Genomic DNA, 19,480 nt, shown 5'->3' on the forward strand with positions numbered 1-19,480 from the left:
AATTACTTCTCTAAGAAAGGCCTTAAGAGACAAGTTAACCTTATGCAATTCTGAGGGCTCCTTTAGCTAAGCATGATGGAACAAAGATGAGAGAAATGTTTTTATTTCTGAAATTTGTGTTGAAAGATGTGCAAGATCTCTCCCTCTCAGAATAAGAAACTTATATGTTCTGAAGCTTGGATTAGGACTGTAGTGGCAAGAAAGAGATGMTATTTTAATACCTAGAAGTTTAAAGACTGCGTGTGCCTTTCTCATTGTGTGAACCACTTAGTCAAACGAACATGGTGAATTTGTGTGTGTGTGTACTTTAAGAACGTCATTGCCTTTTAAGATTCATTAATATGCTCCCTAATCATGATGACTGTATGCTATTTAAAATATAAATGTTTTTGAGTCTATTTCCGGTATGCGGGAGGATATGGTTTAGGAATTTAGCTTTTTGCAGCCAGATGGATTATATTGTTGCTAAGGAAACAGACTATAAATGAAGTGGCAGCTGAGTATCCCCAGAACATCAGACTGTTTGAAGCTGGTATTTCAAACTCGTTTAGGTGGGTAGATAAATTGATGATGTGATGAGAAATTAATTTCCTGTATTTTACACTTCATTAATTTTCATTGCTGTATCAGTATTTACCTGGTGTGTGGGTCACTGACCAAAAATGTGTTACTAAAATCATAAAATGGAAAAAAAATGTACAGTAAAACAGATTCTAAAATAATCTTTAAAACTACTGATCAGCGGATAGATAATGGTGTAGTTAAGACTTGGCARTAATATGGTCCTACTGAAAAACATCTGGGACTAGGAAGTAAACAGATTATTCTGAATCTGTGGGAAAGTGTAGAGCTACTATTGACCTGATGAAGTAATACATTTTGAACTTCATGCGTAARCTATTAACTTAAATATTAAGTTCCTCAGAGCAAGCCAATTGAATTGCATTTTTTTACCCAAACACTGCCCCAGATAACCACAAATTTCAGACTTTTAGAAGGGAGATAGATAGCATGTGGGTCCCTCCTACTAAGATCTCCAACTTAAAAGGCGAAGCAACTTAACAACGTTGTGCTTATTTCACATTACTTGCTTTACTTTGAGTGCCTCATGTTCCTGCAGCTAGTCCAAGTCCCATCTCTGCAGGCTTGATGGGCTTAGAAACTCTGAAATACTAGAGAGGCTTAATGGTATCTACTTTCTCAGTGTTGTGTGAGTTATGGTTTAAGATGAAAGCAGTGACTAGACTGTATCTGGATACAATGTATTTAGAATTGCATCCACTTGCAAAAAAACTCTTAATACAGAGAAGGGTAGCACGAAAATTTAAGAGAGGAGCCTCCTCTGCCATATTGAGGTTACGTTGTGGGCATACATGGATGTAAATTGCAGCACCTGAGCAAGTGGTTATAACTTTATTCAGACTTGTTTATGGAATGTATCTACTCAAAATGAGACTGCCATGCGCCAAATACAAGTGTTGAACGAGTTATGTTTGCCTATGAAAAAAGGACAGAAAGAATGGCTGAGAGGAGAACAGGTGGTGATTGAATCAGTAGAGCTTCAAAAACTTTTATTAGCTACTTCTGCAGCAAAGAGGAGACATGAAAAGGTCTTTGTAAGACTTAAAAAAAAAAAAAAAAAAAAAAAAAAAAAAAAAAAAAAGAGAGAGAGAGAGAGAACTTGCCTAGCGCAGCTAATGTGAGCTAAGTAGGAAACAGACGGCTGAGGAAGGATTTAAAGTATGTACAGGTGATTGGTAGAATTCCCATCCTGTGTTTTTGGATTTGAAATGAAATTATTTCCAGTAAAACGCATTCTGGAAAATAAGTTGATGTACCAGCAGTTTTAAACCTCTTCAAAATGCAGTGCTTAAGCTGATATTCAGAGTACAGTGGAGCATGCAGTCCCCAGTCTTTTCAACCAGGAGGTCATTGTGGARATGGCTTTAGTGCACTGTAACCTTTACCTCCATGCTTGCCGTATGACTGGATTTATTGCACTGACAAGAGTTTAYCTGGGTCAGGACTTGCCACCGTCTTACCACTCAGAAGGGTAGCAAGGGGTAGACTACAGCTGTCAAAGCATATAAATGGTGACTTTTCCTCTTAATTGCCCCTTTCCTGAGGGACTTTTGGAGTGAGCCAGGTGAATGGTTCTGGTGGCTGTTTGCTGCCCTATTTCCCGAAAGTCTTTTCCCCGTTTCCTGACGAACTGTGTTGCGTGGTAGAAGGAACTGCAGGATCAGTGAGAAAGCTAGCAACAAAGAGCAGGCATTGGACCAGATTAACTCTTGTTGCAAAATGCCCTTAGGAAATGTCGAGGACGGTAGGAAAAAGACAGCAAGCCAGGAGTTAAATGTTCCCAGGAGTTAATTGTGACTCTTGGACTGTTTATTCAGTTTACATGAGAAATATTTTGAGGGAACTCGTAACAAATGTGCCATAAAAAGGTATGCTGGAACAAGCCATGTTAAAGTGAAACTTTTCTGTGCAAACAAAATGATGATGTATAAACAATAGTTTTGGTGTTCATTGGAACGATTTTGTAGAAATAAGGCAAATCAAACGAAAATTTAAGTGGAAAAAAAATCCCATTTATTTGATAGGCAACAACTTCTACAGAAGTTATTTTCAACCAGTTCTGTGAGTACTGAAGAGCTGTTCACAGAAGCCTGTTACATTTAGAGTAGGAAAGTATTTTTCATAGAAATAGAGAAAATAATTAGAAGACAAACCAGTTGACAAGGAGTAAACAGAAATACTTTCTCTAAATTAGTCCCAGAGGGAGGTAGAAAATAGAYGTTTTTATTGATAGTCATGATACCTCGTATAGCATCCTGACACAGAATCCTTTAAAACAACCTGCARACCTTCCTCAGCAGTTTAAAATCTCTTTTTTCCCCTGAAATATAGGAGGAATATCACTGCTGATTTTGTAGCAAGTGTATGTAGCCTTTTTGATGTCTTGTACTGGCTGGTGTTGACTGTGACATTAATGTTTTAGGGGTTGTAAAGAGATTTGTAGAGAGCACACAAGCGGGGACTTCCATTTGCTAGTCTCTTACAATGTTGTTACCCTTATTCTTTTAAAGGTTTTGTCCATAACTTAAAGTTATATCTGACTTTTGTATGACTTTGTGTTTCAGTATTTTAAAAAATCAATACAAATCTCTTAGCCTGTTTTTTTTTTTTTTTAGCATTCGCTGAGTAGTCATAATCAATTTAGAAATTCTGTGTTATATTTGTTACTCTACTTAGAATTGTCTTAGCTGCAAGATGATGAATTCCATTCAGTATTTTCTCAGGATCAGATTCATACTGAACTTAAATCCAAGTAAACTTCTGTGTAATTGAAGAGATGCTTAAGTATTATTTGCAAAATGAATTTATTGAGCATACTTGAAAAATTTTCAGTTAAGTAGGGAAATAGGATCTTGAACTACCAAAGTGGAAGACAATGTGTGTTAATGTGCAACTCCTTCCTGCTGATGTAATGCATCTTTTTCTAGTTCTTTTGCTTAGTTATTTAAAAAAGTAGTGTGAAAAATCTTGCAATTTTATTACTGAAAGAGCTTTCCAGTGGAAACATGCGTTTCTTAAATGTGAGGTTTGTGAACTGAGACTACTATAACATTAACTATGAAAAGTCAGTTTAGGATTACTGTTTGCTTAACAATTCCTAGGTAGCACAAAACCAGCAAGAGCTGCAAAATCACTTTGGTCAACTGTGAAGATAACTGTAAGAGGGGATCGTAAGGTACTGACAAGTAATGTTACCACAAATGTTATCCAATGAAATCTTCAGTRTGTTCCACTTCTGTAAACATAAGTAAGACACACTGATATGCAGCATGTTGTGATATTAGATTTTTGGATTGAAAAGTGAATGAAGCTTTCCTTCAATCAATAAACATATTTGTTTGCTTGAAGTTATAAGTAAATTTCTTGGCAAAAATGAAAGCAATGAGGTCTCTTTTGTTACATTACAACAAAACAGTGTCTTTTGAAATCACAAGATCAATTGATTTGAATATTTTTGGCTTGTAAATTTCAGCTAATATTTTATYTATTCATGATATATGGAATGTTTGCAGACTCAGCCAGTCATGTCTATATAGAAATTGTTCGTGCCTGTATGGCATAGGATCTGTATGTCTGTAGTATACCTTGAGTGTTRTCCAAATGGAAACTCTTGGATTAACTTTTTTATATGTGTAATATGAACAGAGGCGATTGATTTCTAACTAGGATTGTTTCTCAGAGGTGAATTTGCTGTCTTGAAAGTGTTGCTCCAGTTGAYTGGCACGAGACCAAAATTGTTCTGAAGCTGTTAGAGCAATTAGACGGCACGGCCTAAACAGTAGCTGTGAGTTATTTGGTCTCTGTTTCTACATTATGATAAATAAGTTAATATTGTAATATGCAGCTGATTTAATAGTTTAAACTATCACAACAAATTATAGGGCAAACATGGATAAAAAACTTGAGCAACTAGTATTCTGTTGCATTAAGCATGTTGTTTTAGTTTTCAGCTAAATAGAGGTGCCAGTAATTATTGAAAATATAAACACACACAAAAAAGCTTAATCTGTATTTTGGTTCTTAACTCAGTCTTATCCTAACAGACTTTGAGTACTCTCAGAGCAGAAGGCTGCAAGGGAACATTGTTCTCTTATTGAAATAGTTAACTTGCTTGCAACACCTCTTCTCTATGAGCCTAATGCCCATGGCTCCTGTGTTCCCAAGAAGCAAGATCCGTAACATCTGCTTTACAGCAGCAGGAGTCTTGAGCAGTAGCAGAACTTGGCTGCAGTGTGAATTGAACCTGTATGGGAAGAACATAGCTGGGATGGGGAGGACCCCTTTACTCTGGGAACGAAAATCCCCTGCATCTAGTGTGGGCAGTACATGGTGTGAAGAGAGTAGTACTTCAGTAAACTTTTTTCCAGTTACTCTGACCATCTTTCCATTAGCATCTCTTCATACTTTTATGAAAAGATGACTTTTCATTACATCTGATTTTATTTCACAAGCCAGCATATTTTTGTGAGAGAGGCAACTTACAAAATTCCGTCAGTATAAAGATGATGATGGTGGAGTTACTGTTTTTTGAGACTGTTTTTATAAGCCCTTTGCTTTTGATTAAAAAAAAAAAAGCAAAACTACATATGCTAACAGCTGTTGTCAAAACTACTGACTAAAAGAAAATCCAGCTTCCCCTATTTTTAGTAGAATATGTATATATTCTATATAAGGAATATGTAGTGGGGCAATGCAAAGGAGGTACAAACAATTTAATAAAGGGAGTCTTTAGATCTCTGTCTTATGATACGTGAAGCCAAAATGTCTTCATAGAACTCAATCTTCCATTCAATTAAAGAATACACTAGAGAAGCTGCTATAGTTGAAAAGCCAAAACAGCCTGCCTTAGGACAACTCTGTTAAAAATTTGTGACTTGAAGCAGGCTGATTTGTTTGTTTGTTTTGTTTTTTTTTAATTATTTTATTTTGATAAAAGATAAAACCACTTTGGTGAAGGTTGGAAACTTTCAGTATTTACATTTATTTTAACCCGTAGTTTGACTTAATACCCAAAGAAAACGTTAAGAAAACATGCTAAGAAATGACTGTGGACCAGATAAAACTGAATGTAGTGAGTTGTCATTAAAGTGTTTTGCAAAAGTTGAGAAGTAATGTACACTTAAAACATTTCATAATACTTTTGGGTCTTTCTCTAGCCTGTTGCTAAGTCTCTAATATAATCTAAATGCTTGTGGGAAGCACTTTTCAGTGTAATGGTAACTAAGGTCTCTGATTTTGGTTCTGCTATTTCCGTTACTTGAAAATGATAGTTTTTGGCTTGGAGATTTGAATTACATCTGGGGAGAAACAAATTGCTCTAAGATCATCAGTAACTACAAGGTTTGTAGTTCTTGCTGATGATACAGCACTAGCACTGTCCTGGATGTGATCTGTAATAAGTATGTCTTAGTTTAGAAAAGTTAAATGTAGGTCATGATCTTATGCCTTGATCTGTATACCCCAGTGTTTCACAGCTTCAGGTTAGAGATGTGAAGCTGCTATTTGTTTGCCAGGGTCCATTTTAGCTCAGATCACTCCTGGTACTGTCTGGCTGTGCCTGGGCAGGAGCAGGGGGCCAGTGCAAGGGTGTGAATGAGGAACTGGGCGCAGGGATGAAGGAATGAGGTAGAAGTCAGGATGAGCCTTGCAGTAGCACTGTTGGCTCTAAACGCTGCTGTGAGCGAGGTTGTAATCGCAGAAGTATAGCTCTTTGCGAATACAGGAATCCTTGTATTCAGATTTCATTGCAGGATCTTGAAGGATTGCAGATCTCTCTGTTTTTATTAAAAATAAATAAATAAATAAATAACCTGGGCCATAGTTCATAATGGAAAACAAGGGATATCGTTTGCAAGTAGTATTAACCCTGGACTGCCAGCAGAAACCATCCAAAGCAACTTACCCAGTTAAGAGCAAGCTCTTCAAGCTAATCAAATTTAATAAAATTTTCCAGATTCACTTTGGAAAAGTGCTCTTACTTTTTCCATACTTAGAGGCTTGAAATTGAAGATCTTTATAGTTTCTGGATATGATATAGGTGATACTCTGGATTTCTTTTTTGTTTGCTTTAAAAATACCTTTAAAGAGAGTTAGAAATATCTTCTGTAAGTGTGCAAGAAGAAATAGTTCTTATGTTAGAGAACCTGCTTGTCTGGTGGGAAGATCTGTCAGGTTGTAACTCTCTCTAATCCTTCCAAGTTTCTGGCAGATTTTTCTGCCTGCTGGCAAATGTATTCACTCTGACACTTCAGAAAGGCTAAGAGGGAAGATTAACAGTTAATGATACTTACCTCATTAAACAGGGAAGAGATTAAGGGTGAAAGCTTATACTAATCTAATGGCTACATTTTATCTCTTTTATACATTACTAAATCTGAGACTCATACTTTTCGTTTCTACCCTGTTCTGAAATAAATGAAATGCAAAGTCAAATTATTTTCCATTAGCACAAGATTTTCATTAATAGCTTGTCAGAAAGTCTTTCAGATTTTCCATCATGGCTATATAATGTGTTTGTTCTGTAGAAGGTAGTTTTCTCAACAAGCTTGAATTTAATCTGTTATTCCTACTTCTTTTGTTATTCCTACTTTTGTAGGAAGTCCATGTCAACTCATTGACTGGTTTGTCCTCCAGCCTCCATGTACAGCASTTATTTAGACACTTACTCCTGAAGGAGCCTGACACCTCTTGCTCCAGGGTGGAGTTGACTTCTAGATATTTGTTCTGAAAGCTTCTTCTGAAAGAGATTAACAGTTGTGTAGCCTTTTAAAAGCAGAGAGTGAACATGTCTGTCCCACATCTTTGCTCTTTGATTTTTAGATATAAACCATATTTATAAATAATTGCAGTCATTGGGATTTTTGAGTGTTACACTCACTCACTGAAATTCCTGACTTCCCTCTGAGAATGTATGGAAGAACTGCTTTGAAAATTGAAGGCCTCTGTTAACCAGAGGTGTATGACATTGAAATAAGCAGCCTTTTAGCTATTCTAGGCCCACTTTACAGAAATAATTTTAACTACTTGAGGCACAGTAATATCCCACTGATGATTGAGTGGCACTAGAGCATATAAGAGAAATGTTGAAATGCTGCATTGAAATGTATATTGTTTGTTCTTCCTAAGGTAGCTATTCAAACCTGTTTCCTTACTGCTTGTTCTTGCTTTTCTGACACCATTATGCTGATATCTTTTTAATTTGGAGGAAAACTCATTCAACATCTTCATGATGTTTAGTAGTATCCTCTGGTTTTAAATAACACTTCTTCTGAGAGGCTTTGGAAATCTCACAGTCAGGTTCCTGATGTTTCAAAATTAAGCATGTCTTGTAACAGATCCCATAAAAGACTTGCAGTAGCTAACTTCTGTTTGTTTGTCCCCAAATTAATGAAGTGYCTTTGAATGAGATTCCAAACAGGATGCCACACTGGACCTGAAAAAAATAGCATTAAATGGCAAGATACTTATGCTTCACAGATGAGATAGCTCAGGATCCCTGGGCTTGATGAAATTTAGATGCCTTTAGTCCTGCCTAAGGTCCATACCTTCTACAGGTTATGAATATATGACCTGTATCTTGTCAGGAGACAAAGACTACAGCCTTTTCTGTCTCTTCTAATAAAAACTAAAATTTTCTTACAGGAAAAACTGCCATCATTCCAATCTTGTCCTGCCTTGTGCTTACATATGTCACTGAATATATATGTACATATACACACACACACACACAGATATATATGTGTGTGTGTGTATATATATATATATTTTTTTTTTTTAACAGGGCATTTGGAAAGAGACTACTTTGCTGAATAAAGCAGCACAAGATGACTTGCAAGTCCTTATTCTTTCCATGGGAGCCTACCTGGACTGGTATGTATGGTGTTTTTATTTTGGATTCTGCATTTTTTTTGGGGGGGGTCAAACTGATGTATAGTAATTGCATGTGTAATTAAAAGTTTCACTGAAACTTTAGAGAGCAAAGGCAGAGCTTCCATCTTGTTAGTGTGTTAATAGCTGGGCAGAGACTAAGGATTAACAGAGTATGTTTTTAAAAATATTTTCAGTGTTTAATGTTCTTGATAATACACTATTCAGCTAGCTCTTGCTATATACATATGGTTGATAAGACCATTGAGCTAGTGAGAAAGTTAGGAGATAGGAGAATAGCATGATGATGCTTGAAATAAAAACAGAACTTCATGTGTCCTTTCATGTGATTGAAAAATGAGACCATATTATTATGTAAGAACTAAGAAAATTATTCATTACATTTTGCGTATTTTTGATTTAGAATAATGACTCCTATAGATGGCATTTCTTAACAGTTAATGACTCTGTGAATTAAGGGCAAAAAAATTTCTTCAAGAGGGCAACTAGTTGTACATAATGACCCAATGCAAGGGAGGTTGTTTCCCCCACCATGCTTGCTTCTGAAAATTGCCGTGGTAATGTTTATGAAGTGGAAAAGAGGAAAATTCCCCAAATTGAACTAATGCCTCTCATGAATAGTTTTGTGGGTCATCTACTCATGCAGTGTAGCTGATCAGTTTCAGTTTAAGATATGTAAATAGGTATTAAAACTGAAAAACTACTAGTTCCTTTCAGGAGGAACAATTAGGTGAGTAAGAACATTGTCCCTTGCTGATTTGTGCTCTGACTTTCCCTGCTTTGACCTTATCAGAAAGGATTCCAATGCATTACATTGGCTCTGCTTCATGGCATAGGAAACAATGTTCTCCTCTTATGGAGAGGGGAGCATCTCCTGGGCTTCTTTGTGCATTAATGAGGGGTCGGAGAACATGCATTTGAGTGTTTTTTACATGCACACGCATACACACACACTCTTTTTTTTCAAATAAGACTATAGTTCTTATGTTTGTTTTTTGATTTTGTTCATTGAAAACCATAAAAAAATATTTTTGTATGCAGAGATGCATRAATTGGTTTTGCCAAGTTTACCTTCAAAATGCTAACTATAAAACACCCAAAGGATTCCCATTTGTAAGCACTTAAAAATATGCCCAAGAAACAGGCTCAATGTATGAGACACTGCCAGCTTCAAGCTTCTGTAGAAAGATTGCTCTTGGGTGGCCAAATCTTGGTCCTGGCCAGTTCAGAAAATATGCTTGCATTTAACACGTAAATTTCATAATTGAGCATTTTGACAGCTGCTCATAGCTTGTTCTGCTCTGCATCAAGYGTAACTATGGTACTGTTTTCGCAGGTAAAAAGTTTCCTGTTTGGCTACATCAGAGTTACTGGTTTTGACTGGTGGTGGTTTTGCATATAGGATGTAATCTTCTATTTCTGGTTGAGCGTACTATCTGAATTCTGAACAGAAATGTATTTACCTTTTAGCTTAAAAAGCTATTAAAAACAGATACCATAGTTCTAGCAATAATTATATTTGATGAATGAAATTTGTACGATATTTAGCTTTAATTTTGTACTTCATTGAAATAATTGTCTATTATATTCCATAAAAAGAAAGTTGCATATGATTGAGAACCTTGCTTGAGATAAAATGTGCATACCCAGTAATTTCCTGCATTGAAATGGAAAAAAAAGTAWTTGTGTGGGACTTTTTTGCATCTGAAAAGAAACAGTGAGAGTACATGTTCCAAAAGTGAAAATACTGTCACAAGCTCTTACTTGAGCACTTTGACCGTCAATAAACTTACCTATTTAAATTATCAAAGCATGATTGTCTTTTATAAGCTTTTATTCAGCAATGATTCTGACTTTGAAATGACAGGATCTCTTTCTCAAAGAGCGAGTGAGGACTGAAATAAACTTGCTATGAAGCTATTTTATCAGCTTCTTTCTTTCAACTTTGAATTTCTATTCTTGTATAATTTATGGGAGCTGGGAAGGATAGGAGGAATGATTGTGTGTGGGGGGGAGAAAATGCAAGGTTTAATAACCATGTGGATGCTAGTGATAGAAGTCCTCTCAGTAAAAAAGGAAAAAAAAATATATTTGTGTGTGTGTGTATATATACACACACACACAAAATTGAAAAGTTCAGGATAGCACAATCTTCTTGACTAAATGAAGTGTGTAGAAAACTTATATTCCTGCTCCCCTTTCCCTATTTGGTTCCTTCTGTTTAAAGGGCCAATTCATGGTGAAACAATATATTCTAAAACTTTAATCCTAAACTGCCTTCTAAATCCCTGTAAGTTCCTTGGCATCCACAACATCCTATGGCAAATATTTTTCACAATTAATGGCTAAATAATCATTTCCTTTGGCGCTTCCTAGTCCATGTATTATGAGAGTCAGCAGTCATTCACTTTCCCTATGCACTAATAATTCTGTAGACCTCTGCAATACCTCTTTTCAGTCACTTTTGAATGGAGATGGGGCGGAGCAGAACTACACACATTACTGAAGATGCAAGCTGCCATGGATGTGTTTTGTAGCAGGTAGTGTATATAGATATATAGTGCATATACATACAACTCCTGTTTTTCTATTGCTTTGCTGATAATTTTAAACACCTAAGTCTGCTGTATGAAAACATCAGCAATCATAATTACAAAATCTGTGGTTGTGTCTTTGTTTTCCCCGAATGGTGATAGTTGGTTTAGCATCTGCCACAGTGCTTATAGCTTTRTTTTTCTATATGTGAATTTACCTCTACCAATCCTGACTTTATCTGGCAGTTTATTACATTCTCACTGTCATGAGATCCATCTATACCTCTTTATAATTGGCTTTTATTTTAATTAGATTGTTCTGAAAAAATGTTCATCATCAGAAAATATCATGGGTTTTACCTTTTTCCTCTTCCATTTGTTGAACAGCTTGAACCCTAGTATAGATTTTCTTTGTAGAAATCCAAAGCTTACCTTTACTGGCTTATTGTTTACCGACTTCTGAAAGATACTGCCTTGGGGACTTCATCTTGTATACTCCATGTTTTTAAATCCAAAATTATTTGTTGAATTTATATTCTCTTGCAGTGCTTGCAGAACGCTGCAGCTACTTCCATTCTTCAGTGTTCCTGGCTAGTGGAGTTGAAAGCCTTTGTGGAACTTTGGATAAGATTTTCATTTCATTGGTAAAGTTCCTGCTTATCTATCCTCGAAAGCTGTGGTAACAGCTTTCAGCTGTTGGTTACAGATTTTATTCTAAAAAATTTGATAAAACAGACTAGTAAATGAAGATTTATAAAGACACCAACAAAAAAATGAAGAAATATATAATAGGAGCTGTGTGGCTCCTATTTATGTTTTAGCCTGTGATTAACACTGAGACTTTCTTTATACAAAATAAATRTGAAAGGGAGAGTAAGGAGAGAAAGGGAAAGTCTAGAATGAAGGTGACTGGCACTTTTACAAAATGTCAGTGCACATAGTGTACATACTAAGGTATGCACTTGGCTGAGTTTAATAGTCTTCAAAATGTAAGCTAAAATAGAAAACAATGACATCAGTCCTTCCGGTTTGAGAGGAAGATGTCTAAAAAATGAAATTTATGTGACTCAGATAAATGTGTTTATAATAATGTCTCTCTGCTGTGTTTTTGAAGATGAGAGCGGGAAAGAGGTTAGTCATTTGTCTTAAAAAGTGCTGGAGGACTGACCAGACCCTGGAAAAAACATCTAGTGATGCTGACCTTGAAGATAGGAATAGAGCAGCTTTGTGATAGAGTAAGAGGAGCAGGCCATAACACTGATGTTCCTTGAAGAATTTGCTGTGACTGTAACACAGAAACCTTGGAAGCAGCTTGATCAAGCTTAGATTTGTATCACTAGAAGTCCAGCGTGGGGACAGAGCTTAGACTSTGTTGTTTTACAGTTCATTTCTTTGTTAGCAAAACGCTGCCTTGGGAAGAGTAAGCTTTTGATCTTCCACTAAGCATGTGGTACTTACTTAGTTTCTTACGTACATTACTTTCTCACTTCAGTTGTGCCTAATGTTGATACCAAACAGAACCCGTGTAGATGCTGTGCATTGGATTTGTCTTACCAAACATAGGCATCCCAAGTTAGTAGCACAAACTTGTTGCTGTGTGTTGAGATGGATGAGATAGTGTTCTTTGGAGCTACCCTTATCTCTCCTCTGATGAAAAACAGAGCCTAAAATGACTACTGCAGACATCCAGATTGTGTGAGATGAGTCCCACTTTGTTTCTGGCTATGGTGATCTTTGTTAAGAAAGGCATAGAATCCTTTTGGTTTCCAGCTTGATTGAGTGCTAGAGCTCTCTGGGTGTGTTTAAATTAGTAGTCCAGGATAGAGAGGAGGAGTTTTTTGGAAAAGCTTCCACTGGAAGTTGGAGACAGCTCTCAAGCTTTATTATATGTCATTCATATATAAGAATGATGTATATTTGATGAAATACATAAGACAGTATATGTAAACCTGTAAAAGGAAATGCTGAATTCCATCAGTATAAAGTTGAGGGAGAGAGTTCAGCAAAATGTCAAAGGATTAGATTTACAAGGCACAGTTAAATTATGTTGGGCTAACAAAATCAAGATGGGCTAACAAAGCTGTGTCTAGACCGGTGACAACAGGAAAGCTTGCTGCGGGGAGAAGGGGCTGTGGAGACTAAAGAAGAGTTAATTTCCTGCAACTTGGTATGAGTTAGTTACTAAATGAAACAAACTGAGGAATACTTTAATCCTGTGGACAAGTTATTTAATAATTAATAAAAGGTTGTATGGTTTGCATATTTTTCCTGAAGCATCTGAYGCTGTCCATGGAGATGGAACAAGGGATTCCATAATACGCAGTGTAGTTTGGATACTCTGTGTCAGTGCCTACCAAACAGACAGACAGGTGATGGTCCTGCTAGTTATTTGGAAATGCTTCTGATGTTTCCAGCTSTAGGTGATTTCAAAGCAAATAATGAGGTTAGTTTAAGAATTATGAGATTTAAATAAAGATACTGATTTGAACTGTTCACTTTAGTGTTTGAAAATGTGAACTTCACTGATTAAAARTTTTCCAGTCCTGGTAATAGTAGAGAAAAGCTTTTGATGGGTGAGAGTACTGTACAGCATCAGCAAGRCTACAGGAGTAGGAGCTTTAAGAAAAAGACAAAGTATTGCGAGACTTYTGTGACCGGTGCTTAGGAAAAATGCACTAACCTAAAATATTAGTAGAGGTGTAGTAGGATCCTTTTGGCATTAAGGAAGGCAGAAAGATCTTTTAGTTCCTATAGATTTTTGAGAATCGTAACTTGGTTTCTTTCTTCTTTTTCAGATGGAAATACTGACATGAATGTAGGAGCTTTGATGCTTTCGGACATTGAATTTTGATTTGGTAAATGACCACAAATAAAATACTGCCCAAACAAGCTGAAATGACTTGAAGACCTTTGGTTCTGCATTCATTCCTTCTGAAGCAATGGTTTTCTCAGCAATGTTGACACTAGCCCATTCTGGGACCTCAAATGCTACTTTTATTGTTTATGAAAATGCCTATATGAATTTTACCACTCCCCAGTTTTTGCTTCATAGTGGCACAACACAGCCATTGAGATACAGTTCAGGTGCTGTGCTCACCACTGAGAGAAGTACTTTTCTGGTAAACACTACAGCTATCCTGCCACCACAAGAAGTTTTCAGGAGCTTGAGTGTGCCACTCCAGATCATTCTTTCTGCTGCTATGATATTTATCCTATTGGTTTCTTTCCTTGGAAACTTTGTTGTCTGCCTCATGGTCTACCAGAAGGCTGCTATGCGATCTGCAATTAACATTCTCTTAGCAAGCCTTGCTTTTGCAGACATGCTGCTGGCAGTGCTGAACATGCCTTTTGCTCTGATAACAATCATTACCACTCAGTGGATTTTCGGGGATATATTCTGCAGAGTCTCTGCCATGTTTTTCTGGCTTTTTGTCATAGAAGGGGTAGCAATTCTTCTCATTATTAGCATTGACCGATTTCTAATCATAGTTCAGAGGCAAGATAAACTGAACCCATACCGTGCAAARTTTCTCATTGTGATTTCATGGGCAGCGTCCTTTGTTGTTGCTTTCCCCCTATCAGTAGGAAATCCTAATCTGCAGATACCCTCGAGAGCACCTCAGTGTGTTTTTGGCTACTCTACAGACCCAGGCTACCGGGCCTATGTGATACTTATCTTGCTAATTTCTTTTTTTATTCCGTTCCTGGTAATGCTGTATTCTTTTATGGGCATACTCAACACCGTCCGCCACAATGCAGTTCGTATCCATAGCCACCCTGATAGCATATGCCTCAGCCAGGCCAGCAAACTTGGTCTCATGAGCTTACAGAGACCTTTTCAGATGAATATTGATATGAGCTTTAAAACTCGTGCCTTCACAACCATCTTGATTTTATTCCTTGTCTTCATAGTCTGTTGGGCGCCCTTCACCACTTACAGCCTTATTGCCACATTCAACAGCCACTTCTACTACAAGCACAACTTTTTTGAGATAAGCACTTGGCTCCTTTGGCTCTGCTACCTCAAGTCTGCACTGAACCCACTGATTTACTACTGGAGGATTAAGAAGTTTCATGATGCATGCTTAGACTTAATGCCCAAATATTTCAAGTTTTTGCCACAGCTRCCCGGCCATACAAGGCGACGCATTCGACCCAGTGCCATCTATGTGTGTGGGGAGCATCGGTCAGTAGTGTAAAGCTGCAACTGCTTGACATGATGATTATTTTCTGTGATTATTTGTTTTTAAGATTTGATTATTTTTTTATTTGTTTGTTTTCTTTAATATGGCTTCTTGAGTGAGGCCATTCAACTTGATTAAATTTTCCAATGTTCTGTGCAATTTTGGGAGGAGAGAGACAGAGGGGAAGTGATTGATTATAGTTGATTTTACTACCAGAATACAATGTAAACAAAATAACAAATGTTACCTCTAGGATTCCATGGAAATCCATTCTTTTAAACAAAAACTACATTTATAACACTTTGTCAGGTTTATGCTTACTAGGCCTGCAATTGCATCTAATTGTAGGGTTTTTTATGCTGCTAAGATACAGTATATTTAGTTGATGTAATTTTTCTGAAAAATGTTGCTGCTGTTTGCCAATATATTAGAGCCAAAAAATCTCATTAGATAAATTCTCTTTAATTTTAACAATATTTCAGAAGTTTTGATGGTGACACTAGAAAACTTCTCTTTTTTAATATTTCCATTAATATTTTTGTGCACTTTACAAAATTTGCTGCAGAATTTGTTCATTGGAATATTTTCTTCTGTATCAAAGGGATATTATGATCATTATTCATTATACTGGGGAGGTTTAATGAAAAACACAATTAAGCTCTAGTAGGGCAATTTATGTTGGTATATTTACACCTACAGCCACATACCTGCTGTTTTTCTGATCAACAGTAACTTTAATTGCTCAATGATTAGGGGAGTTGGAAGGAGAAAATGGAGGCGTGAAAGGGAATGAATATACCATGTCTTGAGGTTTACGTTAACACAAATTCTGGAGGGAGAGAGTTCACATGAAAATTGGTATAGGGGGAAAAGGTGGATGTAGATGTTACTTTTGGTTGTAACAATCTGTCCAAATCTAATGATACTCCTGAAAGTGTATTGGAAATTGTGACTYTGGGCCTACAATTTACGTTGTGTTGGTATAATGCTGTTTATACTTGGAGCTTACATTGGATGAGCTATGCTCTGTACTGCTGAAATTGTGCTATCAGATATTTGTTAGAATARATTTAGGGATAGTAAGGCAAACCAGCAGACAAACAGAACACGAATCATAGTTGAAGTTTAGGACCTAGTCTATATGCAATGACTGAAAAAAAAAAGAAAAAACCCAGAGTACTTTTTTTCCCACTTTTAGTGTCAAACTGAAGTGATAAACTGGCAATAATGAATAACAGCTGGCCAGCAGTTTACTGGGGGTGGAGTTAGGGGAAAAAGAGAGTTAACTTCCCTTTTTTCCCCCTCTGATAATTACTTTACACTTTTTTTTTTCATTACCTCTTTCCCCCTGTAGTGCCTGCTGCCTCAAGGGTTTGCTCTGCTGTTCTCATGTGTTAAAGATCAGCTTCTCTCCCTGAACCATCTCTCTGACTAAGGTCGGGTTGTCTTGGTACCTGCCTTGAAAGTAAAAAGTCAGAGGTTTCCTTTGATGATAGTAATCCAGATTCCTAAAGAAGTATATAATGAAAGGTGAATAAAATTAAAACTTTAGGTTCAAGCTTTGAAGTGAGATTCTTAGTTGCTCTGGGACTAGGGAAGGTTGCCTACAGAACTTGTGCCTCTTTGCAGTGGGCTTTTCAGAGAAGTGTGTAATTAAGAGGAAGAAGAATAATGTACATCCAGTTTATCCAGGGCTAGGGTTCAGGCTTCTCTTGGCTCTGGCTCTTTTCAGCACTCAAAGCACAAGCACCTCTTCTTTGTTCTTGTCCCTGAGGAGCAAATGTCTACAACAAGCTGCATAGGAGTTGAACTGAGCGTATGAAAGAAATGCACTGTACTGTGTGGATGTCTAGGGGCTGCTTGTTTTCTGAGGTCAACTAAGCATTTACAGCACAGATTTTATTTAGATCTTCAGCAAAGAACTAATTAAACAGTAATTTCTGTTCCTCTCATTGACAGCTTTTTGTTGGTTATATTTAAGTCCCAGGAATATAAAAGGAAAAATGTTTAATTTACTTGCTTCATTTAAAAAAAAAAAAAAAAAAAAGCTTCTTAAAGGATGAAAAACATTATCATTTAAATGTATACTTTCTAAAATACTCTAGTATATATTTCATAATTTATGAATGTATATGTAACAACTATCACTTTCATAACTTTTAGTCTTCAGTGAAGTGTTAATTAGCAAAATGCCATGATGGACTGAGATGGGATTGGATCTTTCTGCCCATCTGAACCCTGTGATCCAAAGGGACCCAACTCCCCATTTCTTCATCAGGAAATGTTTATTTGCTCATCTTCCCTTCACATACATATGGCAGTGGAATGTGAGAAAATTAAGGATGTGTGTTATAAATTACGACATAATTCAGGACTTTCTGAGGTTATAGTTAAATTTATCTCTGGCAAAACACAAGGTGTCTGGCTTTCTATACAAAAGTATAGAGCATATCCCCCAGTAGTTTTAGGAATAGAGCAAGAATTATTTCCACACAAAAATCTTTATTAGTGGCTTGGCTAAATCTTCTACTTGGTTAAAAAAATAAAATAAAATAAAAAAAAAATAACAGATTTTAGTAATTATGTCTCACTTGAAAAACAATGTTTTAAATGACGGGAAATAATATTTTGTAAAAATAGAACAAGTTTCCTGACACTGAAACCTTTGAAAATAAATTCTAGAAGGCTCATAAAATGCTATTAATTTTCTCATCCCTAAGATAAGTTACCATACATGTAAATGTTCCATCACTCCCATCCTTTCCTGCCAGTGGATGTGAAACCAATATTTTGTATCCATCAGATCTCATTTAGCTTTCTCTTATTACAAGATGCTTGAATCCCTTTAATAAGAATATTACATTTATATTAGTAATGATTATATTTAAGGAAAAAAACAAAGTTGACCTGTAAAAGATTGAATAATTGTTGCTTAATGGAAAGGAGGAAAGGAAGGCTATACCATATCTCTTTTCCAATAAGACAAGTAAATTAAAAAAAAAATGTTGAGCCTTAGGTAGAAAGCAAATTTCTGATTGAGAATTTATATTATAGGGTTTGATGAGATTTTTCAAAATTTTTTGAAGACGTTTTGGGGCTTTTGGGGGAAATATTAGAGAAAACATTAAATAGAAGGCAGAAATATTTGGATTTAAAATGACACTGATATGCTTGATGCAATTCTGAAGAAAAAAGTTAGGATTCCATATCCCTCTGGTACATATCTCCCAGACAACAGCTGCGGCTCAGGGATCAATAGCCAAAGTCTGGACGAAGAACTGAACCTAGAGAATGGAACAGGATGAAAATACACCTTCGCTACAAGCTCTCTGAAGCACTATGGTACTATTTGAATCACAATTGACCTGTTTTCATATTAAAAAAAAAAAWATGTGCTAATTGCCTGAAAACTGAAAATTTTGTTTTTCACTTCTTTACAGAGAATTTATTTTTCTCTAGAAAAAGTAGAATTTAAAAATAAAATTCTATTCTGGCAAAACAAACAAACAAATAAGCAGCTTCCTAATGATCTACCCAGATTTACAGATATTTCAACTTTCTCTTATGACAAGAGGGAACCTTTAAAGTTGGAGAATAAGAGAATTACACAATCATTTCTCATTGACCGTAATACATTGAAAAAAATGTGCATTTTTTGTATTTTGGGGATCACTGATTTCTTATTTCAATACAAATGAGTAGTAGCTAGAGGCTGATAGTGTGTTAAAACCCAGTGAGAATTTACTACTATAGTAATATAGTAGAAGCTGATTCTTAATTGAACAAAAAAARTCTTCTCTTTAGAAAAGAATAGAAGAATCCTATTGTATTCAATATGTCAYGGCCACCAGGAAAATGCTGAAAGAAGCAAAAGAGCAGCACTTAAGGGCCARGACTGCAAAAGACCTTAACAGATTTTACATACTTCATCCAAAGTAGGTGTAACAGTAGCTTGAAAAAGCATTTACAGGTGTTTTCTTGAGGGAAGRGGTTATCTATGTAGGCTTTGGGGAATATCAGTTGCATAAAGCCTCAGCTGACTGCATGCTCATTGCAGCTGAAGGAAGGTTATTTGGAAAAGAATGATCTATGTTTTAGGTCACAGAGTTGCTAATACTCCAGCAAGTCTCAGAGAAACAGGATTGTAGCAAAAACCCTCGGAGAGCTAACATACGGCTCTACAAACTGAATTTTCAATATGTAGTGCTCTCATAGGATTACATAAAATTAGAGGTCATTAGGAAAAAAAGAAAATTGATGCATATTTCCAAGTTTGTTTTTTTGTCTTTTTTT

The 19,480-nt window shown here is 36.2% G+C and overlaps 1 protein-coding gene across 2 annotated transcripts in view; it reads left to right on the forward strand.

The window, feature by feature from the left end:
* Positions 1 to 17,234, forward strand: part of GPR63 (G protein-coupled receptor 63) — a 26,793-nt gene extending 9,559 nt beyond the window's left edge. Inside the window, exons 2-5 of one of the 2 annotated variants that reach the window (XM_085306955.1) lie at positions 8,363 to 8,451; positions 10,928 to 11,009; positions 11,550 to 11,647; positions 13,799 to 17,234. In XM_085306955.1, coding sequence (XP_085163081.1) covers positions 13,943 to 15,202 — 1,260 coding nt within the window. In that variant the 5' untranslated portion in view covers positions 8,363 to 8,451; positions 10,928 to 11,009; positions 11,550 to 11,647; positions 13,799 to 13,942 and the 3' untranslated portion in view covers positions 15,203 to 17,234. The remainder of the gene's footprint in view (positions 1 to 8,362; positions 8,452 to 10,927; positions 11,010 to 11,549; positions 11,648 to 13,798) is intronic. The other variant, XM_085306956.1, reaches the window with a different exon arrangement.
* The last annotated feature ends 2,246 nt before the right edge of the window (positions 17,235 to 19,480 follow it).

The sequence above is a fragment of the Rhea americana genome, unplaced genomic scaffold, assembly GCF_003343005.1.
Source record: "Rhea americana isolate MKP2758 unplaced genomic scaffold, rheAme1 scaffold_25, whole genome shotgun sequence".
Classification (NCBI taxonomy): domain Eukaryota; kingdom Metazoa; phylum Chordata; class Aves; order Rheiformes; family Rheidae; genus Rhea; species Rhea americana.